Source organism: Pan troglodytes, chromosome 16, assembly GCF_028858775.2.
Source record: "Pan troglodytes isolate AG18354 chromosome 16, NHGRI_mPanTro3-v2.0_pri, whole genome shotgun sequence".
NCBI classification, from domain to species: domain Eukaryota; kingdom Metazoa; phylum Chordata; class Mammalia; order Primates; family Hominidae; genus Pan; species Pan troglodytes.
The window spans coordinates 62,070,215-62,084,920 of NC_072414.2; the positions used below are offsets into that span (position 1 = coordinate 62,070,215).

The 14,706-nt window shown below is 49.5% G+C and overlaps 1 protein-coding gene across 12 annotated transcripts in view; it reads right to left on the bottom strand.

Annotated features, from left to right (window-relative positions):
• Positions 1-14,706, bottom strand: part of TLE3 (TLE family member 3, transcriptional corepressor) — a 49,745-nt gene that overhangs the window by 18,080 nt on the left and 16,959 nt on the right. For all 12 annotated transcript variants that reach the window (XR_008539342.2, XM_009429458.5, XM_009429450.5 and 9 more), the window contains 2 exons: positions 9,808-9,870; positions 8,242-8,316 (listed from right to left, as the gene is read on the bottom strand). Coding sequence is in view for 11 of the 12 variants with exons in the window: in XM_009429458.5 (XP_009427733.2) it covers positions 8,242-8,316; positions 9,808-9,870 (138 nt within the window). In the remaining variant the exon portion in view is untranslated. The remainder of the gene's footprint in view (positions 1-8,241; positions 8,317-9,807; positions 9,871-14,706) is intronic.

The window sequence follows — 14,706 nt, forward strand, 5'->3', positions numbered from 1 at the left end:
GGGAGTGGCTCTTCCCATTCCTCTTGCTCCTTCACTGGGTGGGTGGCAGGGGGAAGCACCCCCAAAACCTTTGCCCCCAGCTCAGTTCACATGAATGTCTCGCTGAAGGAAGTCTGTTAATAGACTGTAATGTAAAGATTTATGTCTTCAAGCACCCCCCAACTCCCTGCACCCCAGTTTCACGAAGAATTTCTCAATGTTTGTTTCCAAGCCTGAGATAAATAATGCATGCATTTAAAAAACCACAGAGTCATGGGGTTCCCTCTGAGTAGAGAGGGATCCATTTTTAAGCTCACAGCCCTGGCAGTGTTTGCTCATGCATACATGCCTTCAGCATTAGCTGCCAGCATCTTCCACCCTGAGGCTGGACCCTGGGGAAGGCTCCTTATTTCTTAGGAACTCCAAGCCTGCCTTACAGAGCAGGGGCAGGGCAGGTCATCACAGCAAAGGCCCCAGAGCCAGATGAGCTGGGGGCCAGTGGAATGAGAGCTAACGTCACCGGACATCAGTGGTGGAAAACGGGGTAACTGGAAGAGTGGAGGCTTTGGAAACTAGACAGAACAGGATGGAAATCCCAGCTCTGGCACTTCCTAGCTGTGTGGCCTAGGGCAGGTTACTTCAAGTCCTGGAGCCTCAAATTTCCTTATCTGTAAAGGGGGAAAGCAGCAGACCCCAGAGGATTATTGTAAGATAATGTTTGCAGCAGCTCATGGCGCACAGCTACTAAGCCTCATGGCAGTAGCTAACATTTACAAAGAGTTTAAAATGGATTCCTGAACCCTTCTAAAAACTTGCCATGCAGCAAGTCAGTATTATTAACAGCAATGCAATTCTCCCTGTCTCCTCCCCAGTCAAGGACTCCGCTGCCCTGGCTCCAGAGGCCCAACTTCCCCACTCAACACTAGCCTCAGGGGCTTGGGCTTCTCTTTCCTCTCCCTTCGCCCCACCCAACTTCTTCTCCACTACTGCAAGAGAAGTTAGGTATGCTGGTATCCACCTATGCACACATCTTTCTTCTCAACTAGTGCAAGAGAAGAAAACTAACATTTACTGAATGCCTGAATGAATGCCTGGGCACCTTCCAACCACCTGGCAAGGGAGGGGTTGTGGCCATTTAATAGATGCTTAGGGGGCTGGAGTAGGTAGCTAGTAATTGGCCAAATCCCACCACTAGTAAATCTGTCAACCACCACCCCTCATCCAAAGAATGTTCATTCCTAAGAAGATCCCCAAAGCAAGAGGGGTTGGTGGAAAGTGCCATAGAGAATAGATCTGAGAAGCTTCCAGATCTCACACCTTACTAAGGGAGCTCGCCTGTCAATATGAGATGGTTTTCTGGCAACTGCGAACAGATAACAGAACACAGTGAAGGCCCATGGCTCTGGCAGGAGGAGGCAGTAAGCATTTCAGGTTATGGATAAAGGGCCCTACTCTCCCCCAGCTAAGCTACAAACTGCCCACCTGGCCTCATCCCAAAGTTAACGGCAGCCACAGAAGCCATGGCACTCCTGGCCCCAGAGGGCTCTCTTTGTCAGTTCTGGGTGAAAGGCTGGCACTGCGGCCGTTGTTCAAAGCTGTCAGAGCACTTCTGTGACGTCTGTTGCTAGGCAGTTCATGGGCACTGTCCCAGGGTGGTCTGACCCCACATCTGCACTGAGACACTATGGCAGACACAAAGCTATGGGGGCCCCTGGAGCCAGCATCACAGAGTCCAATGCGGAGATCCAACCCCTCCCAGCTAAGAAACTCCAGCTCCTCTAGGATGGGCGCTTACTCTGAGCTCCTCCACTTTTTCTAAGAAAATGTAATTTTTAATATCTTATTACAAAACTAATACATGCCCATTTTAAGAAAATACTAAAAATAAGTAGACATTAAAAAGTTTCTTTAATTACCCTTCAATCCTACCCTCGGAAGATTCTGCTGTTAAATCTGCCTAGGTTTTTCTTTATGAAAATCTACACATTTCAAATGTATTTATACAGAAATGGACTCTTGTGAACCATACTGCTATACAGCTTGATTTTAATTTAGGAATGTTCTGAAGAAATTTTCTTGTCCTTTTTAATGGCTACCTAGTATTCCCTGGTGTGGTCGGACAATACAACTTTATCTGGATACCTGGTTTTAAAATGAGTCTCCAGTAGGGCCCCTTTGTTTAGACAAATTGTTGGTAGGCCCGTTAATTCTGCTGGTGATAACTATTTAGTAAAATCCCAGAAAGCAAGGACTGAAAGCAAGGTATTTAATCCACATTTTATAGTGCAGAGCCAATAAGATCCCTTGAGGAAGAGACAAAGAAGAGGAGGGGAAAGAAGGCTTCAAAGAAGTAGCTTTGCTGCCTGCAGACACAGCTAACTCCTTTCATGAACAAGTCTGTTTCTAGAGAAAATGTGCACTGAACATTTGTACCCAAGGAAAGATGGAGTTGAATAGCTCCACGCACCCTGACTCTTATCTTACCAGGAAAGGTCTCTTCTCCTACCCAACCTTCTAGGCTCAGCTTTGCCCAGTTCAAAGGCCATATCCTCTGAATGCCCTCCCACTTCAGGTCAGAATGGATTTCTCTGTTCTAAGAGCTCTAACGGCACAGACAATGGAGCCAGGCAGAATAAGGCGGACTTCCAGCTCTATCCTTTATCAGCTATGAGTCCTTGGACAAGTCAGCCGACCTCTCTGTGTTGTGCCAGGATCACATGTGTGACTACAGGTAAAAATGGAGCAGGTGCTCAATCTTAGCAAACAGACAGATCCCAGGTGTACACTGTTTCTTTTGCCTTTGTGCACGGCTTGGCAACCTGTGAGTTCCAGAAACAGAGACTGTGTCTTCTCCATCCTAGCACCTCTAACAGTGCCTGGCATGTTTGCTCAGTACATGTCTTGTGGGTAAATTAGTGAAAATTTTGGAAAAGGTATATGAAGAGGCTGAGAAATGGTGTCCACAGGTGCCAACCGCCTCCCAGCTCCATGCCTTCCTTCCAAGGCCCAATTAGACGCAGCTAGAACAGTTAGTTGGGACAGGAAGCATCAATGGGGTCATGAGGTGTCCTGCTTGCCCAAAACATGAACCAGTGAACCGACGTCAGAAACTTGGAACAAAGGCAGCAGCGGCTGTTTGGCAGACAGTGGCTTTCAAAGCTGTTAAGCTTCCAAGGCTGAGAGGCTGGTTTTCTGCCTTAGTGTTGTCAGGTAGGAGCGTCCTCTTTGCAAAAGAGAAAAGGAATCTCCCATGCAAAACTGAAGCGTTCCTCATCTCTGAGTGCAAGAGCAACCTGCTGCAAAGAGCCAGAAACTCCCTCGAGGTCTCCTTGGGGTGGTTTGAAGGCACAGCAAGGACCGGTCCAGCAGACTCTGGGAAGCAGGGACAGGAGAGCCAATCTCCAAGGCTCCCTCCTCAGTGCAAGAGCAGATGCCAGGGCTTGTCAGACGGAGGGTCTGCTAACAACAATCTTGGGTACAACAGAGAGTGAAACGAAGATTTTTCCCTGACAGGTGTGGGGGCCAGTGGGCAAGGCCCCACCTGACCCCCGTCCCTATCACAGCTCAGCACCTCTGCAGGCAGGCGGGCACAGCTATCCTCAGGCTGTATTCCTATCCCCTGCAACACGTCTGCTGGCTTCAGAGCACAATGTGCTCAAACACAGTGATGTCTGAGTGGGAGGCTGATACTGTTTTCAACTGGGTAGCTTTCCCCATGGCAGAGAAATGGAATCAATTCCACAATCAGAGACCGCCTGTCTCCAGCTTATACCATTCCTTCCAATATGGGAACTCCTCCATCCACAATATGAAAGGAAGTCAATAATTCCCTCTTGCATCCCTAACCCCAAAGAGGCGCTAGGAGCCTGGAACCAAGCCCATGCATGGGCGTTCACTTTTCCCTCCTTGAACATTTCCTGCCAGAGCACAAATAGGACAACGAACATGTACTCCACACAAGTGATAAGCGCCCATGGCCTGGCTCAGAAGGTGCGGTCACTTCCAGGAGAGGTTGAAGGGAAGAGCTTGCTTGCAGAGTACGCGTAATTGGATTATGCACATCACGCCTTAGGCCTTCGCTAGGTGATTTAATGCTGCGTTTCGCAGGTTCATGATTTGGGTTGAACTTAGTGAAGTTGTCTAAGCATTTCCAGAGCCAAGACCCGCCAAGGGCTCCCACCAGGGGAGTCAGACAGGGTCCTGACTGCGTAAAATGAACACTTCCTGCCCTCCAAGGACAGCGAGAACAGCTCCAGGCCTCCGACTGCTCCTTCTCTTTCACATCACTCAGTGGGCACCATAGCTCCACACGCATTGAGCTTCTGGGGTTGGTAATAGCTTTTAGTGCTCACAACAACCCTTGTGATCCCCACTTCAGAGATGGTGAACAGGCTCGGGAGGCTGAACAGCTCCATGAAGCCATCAGCAACCAGAGCCCAGACTCAAACTCAGCGTTACCTCCTTCCACCATGGCTGCCTGGCTGAAAGACGGATCCTAAGACACATTCTCTTGGCCATCCTTTCCCCTCACACAAAATTCAGTCAACTGAATGCAGCTCATCCACATCCTGGAGTGAATACCTTAGGTATGGCTTCAAAATATCCTGTGTATTTTGTGACAAGCTACAACGTCCCTCTTCCTCTCCTCCCTCCCACTTAAAAAAAAAAATCAAGTCAATGCTCTGTGACATCTCCCCTACTGTTAATTTCCAAGGGAATGAAGACCAAATTGTCAGTAGGTAAACAGATGAGACCTCCTCCACTTTCCAGTCCAAAGATCTTGGGCCATGATATAGCAATGTAAAAAGAGGGTTCCAGAAATGGGTGATATATCGGCTCACAGGGTCTTAAATCTGCTTGGGAAATATAGATGCTGCCTTCTGCAGGTTGCTGACCAAGTGTCAAATTTCCCTCCTCGTGCTCAGGAATCTTGTCCTTCTAAAGCCCCTCCTGTTAATTGGATCCAAGAAGCATGTAACAGAAACAGGGCTACTGTAACCAAGTCTTGCCAGGCCCCAGCTAGAAGAGAGACAATCTTCCACTTCTCTTCCCTCGGTAGGCACTTGAGTTCCCTGTGGTCCAGCAGGGGAGTGGGTAGGGTAGGCTTGGCTCGAGAGCCTGGTTCCCTCTGTCTGTCTTTCCTTCCCCTTTTCACACATGCCACCCTGACCTTGGATCCTGCCCTTTCTCACCAGGAAGGAAGACCCCAGGAATACTCTAATCCTCATGATAAATATGCCACTAGCTACCTCCCTGCCCATGCCGGAGGTATCTGATTTCTCTTTGAGTTGAGTTGAGCCGAGCCACAACCTCAGAATCTTTCAACTCCAATGAGCAAGAAAGCCACTAAACAATTAGGGCAGATGGAGAAACTGAGGCCTGGAGGAACAAAGTGACTTGCCCAAAGCCCTCCTCTAAGTCCAAGACCAGGATGCCAGGCTGTGTCTCCTTCCAGAGCAGCAAATCCAACAGTGCAGTGGGGGTAGCCACTGAAAGCTGCCAAGAGCCTCTTGGGACCCTCTCTCTCCTGCCCTTTCCTGCTGGGGCCAGGATGCCTGCCCTTTTGCTCAGCCCATGGCTCTGCACCCCGTTATCCTTCTTCACCTTGCTTCCCAGAGGCAGCTCAGCTGCAGGCTCGCTCTCTGCTCTCCTCGAGGAGGAGATAAAGAACGCCCTGACTAGATTAGCGGACTCCTTCGCGGGAGTGCAGTCAAGCACGGCTCCCCAGCGCGAGCACGCCTTGGCTGTCCGTAATTCCTGCCTTGTGAGGCTCTGTCAGGCGCAGCGATTAGACGGCTGCCTGCTTAATGACAGGGCGATGGCTGCATTCACTCGGAGCTGGAGAAGCAATTACCTTGAAAATGGGGGTCACAGGCCCCACTCGTTGGCTTTAATTGAATTCCAATGTCTGCCTCGAGCTGCCTCGACCTAACTTGTAGCTTCCTGAATACTACTTGAGGGAAATACAGCTAATCCAAGCAGTGCTTCTCCCCCAGTTTTACTCCTTTCTTAAAACTTAAAAAAAACTATTTTCATAAGAGGATTTTAATTCCAAAGAGGGAGGCAGAGGGTGAGAGGGGACCCTGCTGTGGCCACCGCAGGGGTAGGAGGAGTTGGCCTGGAAACCTCAAGAAGATGGTTGAAAGGGGATGGGGTGAGGAGCTGGAAGAGGAGAAATGTCGGAAAACAGAATTCACAAGGTATGTCCCACCCCTGCAGCCCCCTGCTACCACTAGCAGAACCACCACCAAGCTGAGAGCTGGTCACTGAGACAGATGACACAGGCCACCCTCCAGGGCTGCACCAGGGCCAGGGGAAGAGCCCTGGGCTGCGAGTCAGCCACCTGGGCCTCTGGCCTGGCTTTCCTCCTAAACATCATAATCACTTCCCCTCTCTGTAAAACAAGGGCATTGAGCTAGATCAGAGGTTCTTAACCAAGGGCCATTTTGCCTCCTACGAATATCAGGGTGTCAGGGTGTTATTGACATCTAGTGGCTACAGGCCAAGGATGCTGCTGAACATCCCACAATGCACAGGATGGCAAAGAATGATCTGGCCCCAAATTTCAACAGTGTCAAGGTTGACGATCCCCGGGCTAGATGATCTCTGATGATACTTCAAACATTAAAATATCATGATTTCCCCTCTTGGGGTGCTGCCTTCCAGCACTGAACACTTCTTCACGTTCCAGTTTCAAGACTCCTCTCTGCCCATTCCACACAGTAGGCCAGGATTCAAACCAGGCCAATGCTTGCATCCCCCACCTGCCCAAGCAGCACTGAGAAGTGTCCCTATGGGCTCAGCCCAGAAGGACAAACCCACTGTGCTGCCTTCATCAAAGGACTCTGCAACCATCACGGGTCCTGACAGTGTGATGGAAGGGCCGGTGTCCGTAAGTGTCATTCTGTGATTCCAGCCTCCCAGCATTCCTGGTAGGAGTCAGGAGTGCCCAAAGAGATGAGCCGGTGTACGTTCTCCCTTTACAGATACAGAAACTGAGGCCCAAGGAAGAGAAGGGACTTGCCAAAGGTCACATGGGGGGAGAACCATGACTAAAACACAGACCTCCAGGTCTCTGCCCCAGGCGGAAAAGTCAAGAGTCATCATGTATCCTACCAAGCAGAGGAAAATTCTGGGGCCTTCAGTTCCACCTTGAAATAGTGACTTCCCATGAGAACAGAAAGAGGAAAGAAGACCAACCAGGTTCCCAGAATGTTAGAGTTGAATCAGTCTACTGCTTCCCAAGCCTAACTACACTTCAGAATGATCTAGAAATCGTTGGGAACACAGATTTCCAGTCCCATCCCCAGACCTATGGAAAAGACCTCTGGGGCAAGTGCCCCTGCATCTGTACCATCCAGAAGCTCCTCTGTGGACTGGGAAGCAGTGATCCTGTCCACCCTCTTCATTTCAGAGATGAAAGGTGGACAGGTACACCCCAAGGGTAAGAGCCTTGCCCAAAGTCACACTAAAAAGACTCTTCTTCCTCAGGTGCTTATCTTAAATGTCACTAGCCTCACACCAAAGCAGCAAGCAGGAGAAAGATGCCACTTGAACCTAAGAAATGCATTAAAGATACAAGCCAGGTAGACCCAGCTTCCCCTTTCCACTAAGGGGCCAGTCCGGAAGTGGGCCTCACAGAGCACTCTTGGGTATGTCTGCCTGTGTAAAGGGGAGATGGGACTTCTAGAAAGTCAGGAAAACCAGTCTCAGCTCCCCAGCTGGCGTTCACAAGCGTACATGATGAATGCTCAGCCAGGCAGCTTCGCGCATGGGACAGCAAGACGTAAACCCAAATTCCACAGCACGATGCACATCAACAGTACAGCAGAGACTGTTCTGATCCCAGGTGGCCAAAGAAGGGCAGACTTCTGCCAGGGAGGAGGCAGACAGGCCCCGGGGTAAGTGTGAGGAGGTGGCCAGGTACTGGCCAGTTGGCCTGGCCTTGAAGGTGACCCTAGGCCCCCACCCTCCTCAATGGCAAGGACACCAAAAGCCAGTGGAAGATGAGGCAGATGGCTGAAGAGGTGGATCTGAGGCGTGTCTGGCTCCCCTTTAGTTTGAGGACTAGGAGGCAACTGGGAGCCAAGGGGGAAACAGCCCTACATGGGTCCAAGCCCTTGGGGTGCTTGTAGAAGCCGGAGCCCTGGGGCCGCCATTCTTTGAGGCCAGCTAAGGTCAGGGTCAATCTCTGGTTATGATAAATGAGAGGAATAAAAGGGCTATACACATGGTAAGAGGCAGATTGGGGAGTCCACGTACCCCGATGATGGCGTTCAGCTCCGTCATGGTGACCTGCTTGGCGCGCTCCACTGCCTGCGCCACCTGCTGCTGGTGCTGGAGGGAAGAGGGTGTGCGTTAGATGCAGCCACTTTCCTGGACAGAGGAGGTCACGGGCTGTGCAGCACTGGCAGGGCCTCTCGGAGAGGCCCAGAGCAGACAGAGGAGCCCCACTGAACAGGCACAGGGCACAAGTAGCGGGGAGGGTGACAGGCGATTTTACTTTCTCTTTTAGACCTTTTTCAATGAGCATGTATTAGTTTTGTAATTGAAACTTCCTTTTAAGTTCTAAAATAAAGAGCATGCCAAAAGATGGCTATTAGTCAACCACACACACACAAATTTTTCCATGCAATTTGCGTATGAGCTGGATATCAGATGATATTACAGGATGATTATTAATTCTCTAAACATGGTAACAATACTGTAATCATGAAGGATGGTATCCGTTTTTAGGAGATGCAGTTATAGTAGTTAGTGGTGAATTGTCAGGATATCTGCAATTTACCGTCAAAGGATTTGGGGAAAAAGTATGTCTACATATACCTTATCCATAGCTGTCTAAATAGAGAGAAAACAAAGTATGTTTCCAGATAAACAGATAGAGAAAGAAAAAGTGGTAAAATGAACCCTAATGTAAACTACGGACTTTGGGTGATGATGTGTCAATGTAGATTCATCAGTTTCAACAAATGTACCACTCTGGTGAGGATGTTGATAGTGGGGAGGATATGGGAAATCTCTGTGAACCTAAAACTGCTCTTAAAAAAATAAAGTCTATTTTAAAAAGTGGTTGCATTAATTCCCTTTGGCCTTGAGGTAGTGCCAGCCACATACACGGCTTTCTCTCCTACTGGGCTGCAAGCTCCAAGGGCATTGCCATATCTGATTCTTATATATTAATTCAATCATTTACTGGTCACCATTAGGAGTCCCTGAGGGAGCTGACATGGTCCCAGCCACTGAGTGGGAGTAGAGGGCAGGGCCTGCCCTGGCTGGAGTGAAATCACAGGACAGAAACAGAGCCCACTAAAGTCGGCCCGTCTGTCTGGTCAGCACCAGGGGGCTTCTTTGCAGGCATTTATCTCAAATCACCCACTAGTCCAGCCGCTGTCCCAAATGGAGGTCCCTTGGAAGGTAGGCTTAGAAAGTGACATGACCACCTGGTCATGCTCCCAGCAAGGGCACTCTGTACCAGGAACTGAGGTCCCCTTTGGGCTGGGGATGCTAGTTTGGATGGGAAAGAGGCACCCACCGCCCACTGATGGTTAGGTCGCATGCCAGCACTCCAATCTCTGGACTCAGGTGATGGCAGAGAAACAATTCTATGAGAAGAAGGAGCAAATGGTCCCTCTGATATGGCCCCCTGCCTCCAGACTGGCCGGAGAAGGCTCTGGAAATCTCCAGGTTGTCAGCTCAGTCAGTATGAATGGACAGGGGCTGAGGCTGAGGCTGGGGCTGGGGCTGGGGCTCAGGCTCCAGTGAGACCCCACCAGCCACTGGGCTGATTTGGAAAGAAAAGGAAGAAATAATAACAGAAGGTCTTACCTCTTGTGACAGGAAAGGCATGATCTGTGCTAAAATTGTGTTCAGTCTCTTCGCAATCTCTGTCTGCAAAGGCAAGGAGACCACATGAAGCTCAGGCAAATAAATCAAGTCACTGAAATGTCATAGACAAGTGGAAATGCAAACTCCCCCCAGACCACAGCCCCTCTCCACAGGGCTCCATCCTTTCTGCCCTCAGTCAGCCTCCTACCAGGAGGCTCTAGCTAAATCCACAGCATGAAGAAATCTCTTTCAACTCCCTTGCAGCCAGGCTGCCTACATTTTAGGGAGCTCCAATTTCCATCAGAGGTGGTCTATATGTCTGGTTCAGAATATAGTTTGCATCCTCTGGATGGAATCCCTAATTAAAGCAAAACGAAATAAAAATCACCCCCAACAACCCAGCAAAACCCACTGTAAGAGTGAAACACAGTTTAGTGAGAGAGGAATTGCTCTGCCCACTGGTGCCCAGTGCCAATAGGACACGAGCTCTCAGATAAATGGGACAAAGCTGATAAGCGGTCCTATGTGGCAAAGGGTTCCCTGGGACTAGCCTCTCCCTCACCAAGATCAATCCCTCCCCCACATATATGCTACCAGGCTAAAATCCTACCATTAAGCCTTCTTTCTTTTTTTTTCTTTCCCATTAAGACAGGGTCTCACTGTCACCCAGGCTGGTGTGCAGTGGTATGATTTTGGCTCACTGCAGCCTCGACTTCCTGGGCTCAGGTGATTCTCCTGCCTCAGCCTCCCAAATATCTGTGACTATAGGTGCACTGCCACGCCCAGCTAATTTTTGTATTTTTGTAGAGACTGGGTTTCGCCACGTTGTCCAGGCTGGTTTCAAACTCCTGGGCTCAAGTGATCTGCCCACCTTGGCCTCCCAAAGGGCTGGGACTACAGACAGGAGCCACCATGCCCAGCCAACACTTCATTTTTTAGGATATAGCATTGCCTTGTCTAAGAAGCTGCTCAGAGATGTAATTCATTAGATCCCTAATCCCTCACAGAAGTCAATCTTAGAAAGGTAGATCAATTCTCTGCCTCATCTCCCAACACCCTAGAAAAGACTGCATTTAGAAAGTCAACAGTTTCCACCAGCATCCTATGTAAACTTTAGATCTCAGATCAAGAGTGGTGCTATACGGGTTAACTGAGTCCAGATAGAAAGGCCTAGAACCACTGACAGACGACTCTCAGAATTGCTTTTCTTATCTCATTCTGAATCCTGAGCCCGCCAGGACTGAGGTCCCAAAGCTGGCTTCAAAGCTTCCATCAGCACATAGCAATCTTTCAGAGACAAAACCATGACAACAGCCTTTAAAAATCTGTGATCATCTGCATGTCAAATGATTCTGGATGAGAAATCCTTGTGCACTTAAAATAAAAACAATCTGAAGGCGCATAAATAGACCCTGGACCTCGGGAGAATTCCTTGGGCTAACACCCTCCACCCCCCCCTCCACCCTTGGCCACTAAAGAGGACGCCTCTGGTTTGTGGAAAGGCAGGCCATCAACTAAAGAGCCTTATGGGTTTTTGCAGGCCTGTGTCCTGGGCTGCCAGCCACGGTGGCAGGGCTCGCCAACCTACGGAGCCTGTCCGCTACAGTGGGGGTTCCTGGCAGGGAGAGGATCAGGAATCACTGCTGTCAGCTTTCTGCCTAGAACACTCTAGCTCCTCAGGAACAGAGTCAGTGTTTCCCAGCCAGCACCACTGTTGGCATTTGGGGAGAGACAATTCCTGTTATAAAGGACTGTCGCTCATATCCCAGGCCAACTGTGTCAACAATGGCCCCCACTTCCAAACTGCCCAGCTCAGACCCACTGGGACTCCACATTGACACATGTGTGGGGCACTCTAGCCAGGACACCATACATCAGGGTTTCTCAAACACCATGCTATTGACATCTGAGGTCAGATAATTCACTGCTGTGTGGAGCCCGTTCTGTGCACTGTAGGGCTTTTAAAAGCATCCCTGGCTTCTCCACCCACTAGACACCCGTCATTCATACTCTAAGGAACCCAGGAGGATTACTAAATAATCATTATATAAATTGTTAATCTAGTTAAGTGGGAAGAGCTCTCCCAAACAGAGTCCTTCCTCACTCTGCTTATTTTTTCCTCGCCTAAATCAACTGATAGTAGGAATGGGGAATGAAGCAAAAAAGTCCGGGTTGGATAGGGCAGGAGTTCTAGAAACAAGCATAGGCTGCACCTCACTCCACACCGGCAGAGTAACAAGTTCTCTCACCTTTGAGTTCATGCACCAAATAAGAATAGAAAGATATGTAAAAACAAAAAGCAAACAAAAATAAACAAAAAAAAAACAACCTTACTGTTTAGGAAGCTCACAGGTCCAAGGCCTGTTATCTTAAACAACAATAGAGCAGTGTCTGGCACACAGTAGGTGCTCCGTAAATCTTTGGCCCAAAGAATAGTATCACTGGCATCTCTGCATTTATTGAGACTTCATATTGCAGTGACCCCTTGCTGTGGATCTGGGCCTGCCCCAGCATGGGCAGCATCTGTGGGAGGGGCCGTGGTGGATGGAGTGTTGACATACACTTGGTGGCCAGTGGCTCAAGCCCTTCACCAACGGGGTGGGGTGGCACCTCCAAGCCAGGCCAATCGCAAGCCACCTAGATGGGTCCCTGGCCACTGCTCCTCCCCACAGCCAGGAAGGCAGGGGCAAGGTCAGAACATCCCCAGTCATTCTGGCCTCCTCAGCAACTATTAACTCTCACAGTCTCTGGGAGAGCAGGGAGGCAGGGTGATTATAAAAGGGTTCTGGCTATGGCCTCCTTCCACTGGTAAACAGGCCAAGGGTCAGGGTCTCGGGAGTTGACAAAAAAGAAACGTAGCTGACCTTGCCCTTCCCCACACCCTTCAGCAAACACGTGGCCAAAGGCTTCCCACAGACAGGATCTTCCCATAGGGCTGGTCTGGAGCCCAGCTCACTCTGGTTATGAGGACAAGGGATCTCCCAGGATTTATGTAGCCATCCGGGCCATCAGGTGACCACAGCTGGGTGGCTCAGGGCAAGTCCTCTCTCATTCTCACCCCTCCACCCTCCTAAAGTAGTTCCTGCCTCCCAACACCACAAACAAGCATCAACTGAGGGCTATCGCAACAATGCCACACAGATACAGAACCTTCCACAAGCCTGGTGTAGTGGCATTCAGGCTGTCTTTCCTGAGGCCCACGTTCGACGAAGAGAGGCCTCTCTGCAAGGCAGGAAGGACTTTGGCACGTCACCAGACAGGACTGTGTAGGGTTGAGGCAGGCAGAGGGGAGGGGCTGGGCTTACGTTGGGAGAACCTCCTGGTTCACCGTAAAAGTTCTCCCAACGTAAACCCAGCCCCTCCCCTGGGAAAGGGACGTGAAGCAAGCACATCCCATCCCTCCCAGCTGTCACTGTGCCATCATCTGCTAGTACCCTCTTGGGGTCTCCCCACAAAGTGGAAGCAGGGATTGGGCCTCCCCCATCTCTACAAAGGCTGCCCAACCCTGAGAATGGGCTGCGTGCACTCTGCAGAGTCAAAGTATGAACAGGAAAGCTGTTCGCTCAACATTTTAAAGAAATGTTTATTTTTTGGAGGGTGGCGCTTGGGGGAGGGGAAGTTCCTGGAAATGGAAAGCTGGCTTAACAGAAGCCCTCCTAACAACAGCAATGACCGCTGATATCACCCACCCAACTCGCCATGTGTGCATCCACAATAACCCCGCGGAGAAGGCGCTTGTCAACATCTCCACTTTTCAGATGGGGAAACTGATGCCCAGCCATTAAGTGATTTCACTAAATGACTTCCTACCAAGAAGCCAAATTTTGACATTTCAAGAGAGCTTAGAGAAATATTTTTGAAAGAAAAACCACCATTAAGGTTAATAATTGACAGCACTTCTGATTAGAACAGCTGTTAAAACAGCATTGGATCCAACTCAAACAAGCTCTAAACATCAGTTCCAAAAAAGGAAAAAAAAAAAAAAAAATCAAGTGTGACTTCAACAATTGGGACAGGTCACAAATCACAAACTGGAACTCGATCGTATGTTGGAAAACTCCTTTTGGCAACTTGGCGCAATCGTTATCGATAAGGCGGCTGTAGTTTCCAGAGGCCGACCTCCATCCTTCCCTCCATCTCGGTCCCACAAAGCCACTGCTTTTGAGCCAGGTCTTCAGAAGCAAATCTGAGAGGTGGTGGGAGGTGGGAAGATGGCTCCCTTTGGAAAGCACTTTGGAAAAGGTGTTCAGGGAGGCTGGTGCCGCCTTTGAAAGTTTCTTTTCAAGTATGGTTCAAAGCAGGCGCTTCGTTGGTGGAAAAACATTGCTCCTCAGAAGGAACTAATCTACTAGATACAGACAGAGAAGCAGTTCAGAGAAATGGGGACAGAGGTCCTGCTACATCCGGAATCTGCACTACCAACTGGGCGCTGGGAGTAACATCTGCCCTGCATCTCTGTCAAGATTGTTAGGCAAATAAATGACAGAAAACAAGATAGTGGGGGGCAAGTGTAATTTCCCAAACAGCAATCTGTTCCATGCGCCTTAGTAGCTCCCATTTGCATGATCATCTCCTCATTAAAGCAGGACCTCTGAACATCTTGCTGTAAACCGAGGGTACTTGAGCATTCTAAAAGTCTATTTCTCTAACCACAGTCTAGTATTCACGTTTGCTACTACTTCAGACTATCCTTGGCCCTTGACCCAAGACACTAAATTAAGGGAGATGGAGCCTGCTCTTGATCTGTACCCCCCAGCAACCTCCTGCTCCTGGGCTTGCAGCACCCAGCCAGTCCTTGCCCTTATTTTTAATTTAGGTGACTGTGTTCAACACACCGTCGAGAGCTACTTCCACCAGAGAGTCTGTCTGCTAATTAGTTTTAAACTGCCCTGTCGTGTG